Below are 5360 nucleotides of genomic sequence, written 5' to 3'. Positions count from 1 at the left end.
GTGAAATCAATACATTCGTCGTTCCAATCAGAATCTAAAATTAAGGAAAAGCGGAAATTTTTACGCAAAATCTGTTTTCGAGAAAATTGATTTTGGTTTTTGATTCAACTATAAAACAAATGACCGTTGGTACATGAAATGTTGACTGAACGTTTATATAACCATTTTCTATACACCACAACATTTTTCAAATATTTTGACTTATTTTGAGCTCTTTACGGACATTTGCAGTTTCCATTTTTTTTTATTTTTAACTTGAAAATTTAATAGATGGTTCCTAGTATATTGTTTTAAAGGCAGATAAAAAAAATTAAAAATCCATAGTCACAATTTTTTTTTATAAGCATCTGAAGTTCAAATATTGACAAAATACGTAAAAATCACGAAAATTTGCAAATTATTTTGTGTTAAAAATTCATGAAATTTTTTTTTTTAAATCTAAGATTTTAAAATGCAATACAATATTCCTCATAAGTTTGTCTACCTTTATAAAAAAAAAAAAAATGTCTACAAGAAAGTCAAACATTTTTATGAGCGTTTGAAATTTATATTTTTACAAAATTTGATATTCACTCGATTTCTCATGTAACGATTATTTTGTTGTAATTAAAAAACGAATGACTGTAGATACTTGAAAATTTCACGGAATGTTTAAATTAGCATTTTCGACACACGATAAAATTTTGAAAATAATTTGACTTTATGAGTTGTTTACGGACACTAAGCGACATCCACTTACCCACCTTTTTTTAAAAAAACTCAATGAAATAATTGCATTACATTTTTATTTATTTTGGGCACATCTAATTTTAAATCAAAAAAGTGATTGCTAAAAATAGTAGATATTAGATATTAGTCTAGAAACTTGTAAATTCAACCATTTTTTCAAAATTACAATCAAATCTCAGGAAGTATGTTTAATTTACTACCGCTTTTAGTATTTTTTATACTTATCCCAACAAGAATATATTTCATTTTTCACGAAGTATTGACATGTCGTACGTTCGTGTGCGAGAGTTTCATCTGGTGGCACTTGTCTGACGCAGCATTACAGCGATTTTCGGAAACACACACCAATGTTCATTTACCACTCACACACGGACATAGCCCAAATGTTCAAGTCATATGAATTGCCTAAATATTACTCCTTGCAACAATAAATGATACGCTGGAGCCCCATTAAGATATTGAGACCACGATAGCTTTGAAATTACACGACCGCATTTTAAAAACTTCGACGCCACTGCAAATAACAATATATAGATTATTTTCAAGAAGTACATAAACTACATAAATCATAATAAGAAAGCTGTTATTAAATTAGCCATGTGCAACGATACAGTAAACGAACAGTCATGATCTCTAAATCTCTCATATTTGCAAGAGTATACTTTTAATTGTATATAGGTAATATAATATGAGAAAAAAATTATATTTATACTTGAATAGTTGTAGAAGTTCATAATTATTTTACTTGAAAAAAAAACGTACTATTTATAGCTTGATACAAACCTTGCGTCTTGGAGTTTAACTGGAGGCTGGAAACCAAATTCAGCTGTTTATATAACAAAGAGTGCATGTACTAATACGAAAAAAATACTAGGAAATACTTGGAATTCAATGGTCAAAGCTTTTGACATTGCCTCTACAGGCTGTCCTATACCAGTGGTAATGTATAAAAACAATTATTTAATTATATATTGAAACATGGATTTAACTAATTTTACGACTTGCAAATCTATGAATTAATATTATTAAGAATAAGAAAGCCTAGCATACTATTCTGTACATTAATATTGTGTGCTTGTGTGGTGATAAATTTTAATTCAATGATAAAATATCATTGAATACGAAAAACGATTCTGAACGGAGACGGTTTGTCAGTCAGCCTGAGCCTATACCTACTTATTATAATATTTTTAAATTAGGTACAACAAAATAACTAACATTAATTGTTGTTATAACTGTAGTACTATTATAATATAGTGACCGCATAAAATATTTATGAAAACGCTTGTTTTTATTTTTCAATTATAGCTATAAAAACTGCACTTTTTATACATTTTAACTAGGTAGATGAATTTCAAGTATATTTCATATCTACATCATTGCGCCAACACAGCTTCATGATTCAATATCATCATAATACTATTAAATATGTTATTACCAAAAACCACAATAAATACCTGTACCCATGTACCCTGATATTATTTAAAATTTACAAAAACTATTAATAAGTAATAACCATATATATATATACATGTACAAATGTCACTAATCTTACAATAACATATTTTGATTATACCCATGTACCTACACAAAATAAACAACAATAATTTAATATGGAACAACAAGGTATCAAAGGTCAATACTATACGTAGAACCCCCATTTTGATATTCAGATCAGTCTGTTCATAATAACCAAAACTGCCTCATGCAGTATCACACGCATCGTCTTATTTCGCTACCAAAATTATAAAGCGATTATTAACTTAACGTACTCATTTCAAATCTTATAATATCTTGTTGTGAATTATTAAAATAACTTTCATTTCAAACCGAAAATTTTACTTACCTACATCATTTCAAGAAAACTAACATCGTTAATACTCTCTTTTCAAATTCTATAATTGTTTAAGACAAGCAACATCAAACAGGAAAAAAGTTATAATAATATATACTCACACAATTTCAATAATAAAATCATCATCAACGACAAGTTAATAAAGACACGCAGACTCAGGTGCATCATAAACCATTATACCCTACGTTTATAAATCTACACTCACGTTCCCAATCAATCGTAATAATTATATGCTTTAATTTGTAATAAGAGATAGGATAAGAAAGTCGACATTCAAAATCCCTTTAATTATTATTCTTTTAAAATAGCTAACTATACCAACTTAGTTAATATATTATTATAAGATGAAGTTTTATCAATAACAATGTACATGCTTATTTTTAAATCATCACACTACTGTAAAACAATAATAAATTACAACAAAATAAGAAATTCGGTCAATGATAGGTAAGTAATCAACAAATTTCAAACGCTCCGCTGATAAAAAAATTACTTTACTTTCCGGTAAACTTTTTTTTTGTTAAAAGTAAGAAATCGTATGAGGAATCTTGTATTTAATTTTCAAATCTTAAATATCAATAGAACAATTTTTATAATTTCCAACTTAAGTATAATTTGCCAATTTTCGTGATTTGACGAATTTTTTCAAAGTTCTAATTTTAGATTATCATAAAAAATTAGGATGGATTTACCTCAATTTTTTTTTAAATTTTTACTAACAAAAATGTATGAGAAACCCTGTGTTCAATTTTTAAGTTTTATGACAGACAGAACATTTTTTTGGTAATAATTTTAAAAGATACTAATAAAAATTAAAAATTACTTATGCCTATAAATAGCTCAAAACGACTCAAATATTTTATAAAATAAAAATATCTACGGTTATTAGTTTTTTAGTTAGGTAAATAAAAACTAAATTGATTTGGCTAAAAACTGGTTTTGCGTAAGGATACACGTTTTTCCTTTATTATTTTTTTGTTTTACCCGACGCTTTTGAAAACTGCCTTGAATTATCAATTTTGAACTTTCAAATCTAACAAATATAGATTCACTTATTCATTAGAATAGATGTTGAAGTTAAAATCAAATAATTATTTCTACTATAAAAAAATTGTTTACAGATGACTGAATGACTGACAAAAATAGTATTAGGACAAAATATCCCGGGACTATCAATTCTTGATATTTTTTTGTAATTCCAAAGCAAATAGTCCTAGATAGGTAAATGTTAAAATTACCGTTTTCCATATATGGTAATATTTTCAAACAATTTTGATTCTTTTACTCTATTTATAGCCATATTTCATTTTTTAAATGTTGTAAATTATTTTTAAATTAGAGATGCATAAAAGTTTTTACTTTTCCAGTTAAGTTTAAATATGTTAATAGAAGATTTCACATATTTCTACTCATAACAAAAGAAAAAAGTTTACTTAAATGGAACATTCATTTCTTATAGGCTTTTGAACTTATAATTTTTACGACATTTGATACTCAACGATAAATTATTTAATTCCCATATTTATTTATAATATTTCATATTTTAAAGGAAACCAAATTTTAAATTTGTATCTAAAATGTTATATATTCTCATCAATTATTCTTCAAAATGTAGTATAATGAAACCAAATCCAAAAATATAAAAATTAATAAAATAGTATTTTACACATGCGTCTGCGCTTTACCATCAAATGATTATGTACTTGTATTTTGTAACAATATATCATTGAATTTTTTCAGGGAACATATATTGCACCAGGGATTAACCTGAAGGAATTAGAAGATCATAACTTTCCCAAAGTTTATTTTTATGGAAAATATAAACTGCAGTTTAAAATGAAGAATCAAGAAAAAAAAGTAATTGGCTGCACGGTAGTTGAGTTGAGTCTTATACGTCCGTGGGAAAAACCAATTTGATAAAATTATAGCATCATAATAATAAATAGTATAATATTATAATATGTTATTATAATAATTATAATGTCTTTCAGTATGTATAAGTCATAATCTATCATATGCATATAGGCGTGTTTACGGGAGAGGCTGGGTGGGCACTGGCACTGTGCCTCCAACAAAATCATGCCAGGATAAAAAAAAGTCGTGCGGTGTGTACCGTGCAGTAGTTACTTATAGATTTTGATTAATTGTAATTTTTTTAGTTCAGCATTTATTAATTAGTGATTATATAATCATATAATATTATGTTCATCAATTCTTTATAACTACGTAACATGGTACTGTTGTCAAAATATACACGTCAAAATATTGCGGCAATATTATCGCGGTAAAAATATCGCAAAAGTAAATATGTCATTTGTACAAATATATCGGAATAATATAGAATTTTGTTTTCATGACAATTTAAGTAAAAAAAATATGATAATACAGAATAATAAGTACATTCATATATAATTAATAGGGCCAACACTAGTATGCATTTGCATATTTTTATTGGTTGGTCAAAAAAATAGCTAGTTTATACCAAAATTTGTTTTATAACCTAACGATGCAAAACTTTATTTTGCACATTTTTGCATATTATGGTATTTTTGCATTTTTAGGGCATATTTTAGCATTTAGTGTATTTTCATAGCATATTTAAGATCTTAAAAACTCGGGAATTACAAAATATTAAATTGTCTCACTCATATATCTTATTGTGGGTATTTCAACTCATTTATGAAAAGAGGTAATCTAAACTCTTAATCGCTAATCATTATTAATCATATTTTTTTATATTAACATTTTTTTTTTTAGAGCATATTTTAAGGGCATA

The 5360-nt window shown here is 26.2% G+C and overlaps 1 protein-coding gene across 1 annotated transcript in view; it reads left to right on the top strand.

Moving 5' to 3' along the window:
- The window catches only part of LOC107884636, an 11842-nt gene extending 7111 nt beyond the window's left edge, over positions 1-4731 (top strand). Inside the window, exons 3-4 of the mRNA XM_016807180.2 lie at positions 1501-1668; positions 4325-4731. Coding sequence (XP_016662669.1) covers positions 1501-1668; positions 4325-4501 — 345 coding nt within the window. The 3' untranslated portion in view covers positions 4502-4731. The remainder of the gene's footprint in view (positions 1-1500; positions 1669-4324) is intronic.
- The last annotated feature ends 629 nt before the right edge of the window (positions 4732-5360 follow it).

Source organism: Acyrthosiphon pisum, chromosome X, assembly GCF_005508785.2.
Source record: "Acyrthosiphon pisum isolate AL4f chromosome X, pea_aphid_22Mar2018_4r6ur, whole genome shotgun sequence".
Taxonomy (NCBI): Eukaryota; Metazoa; Arthropoda; class Insecta; order Hemiptera; family Aphididae; genus Acyrthosiphon; species Acyrthosiphon pisum.
Note: the sequence above shows the minus strand (reverse complement) of the source record. Positions and strands in the feature narration are given on the sequence as shown.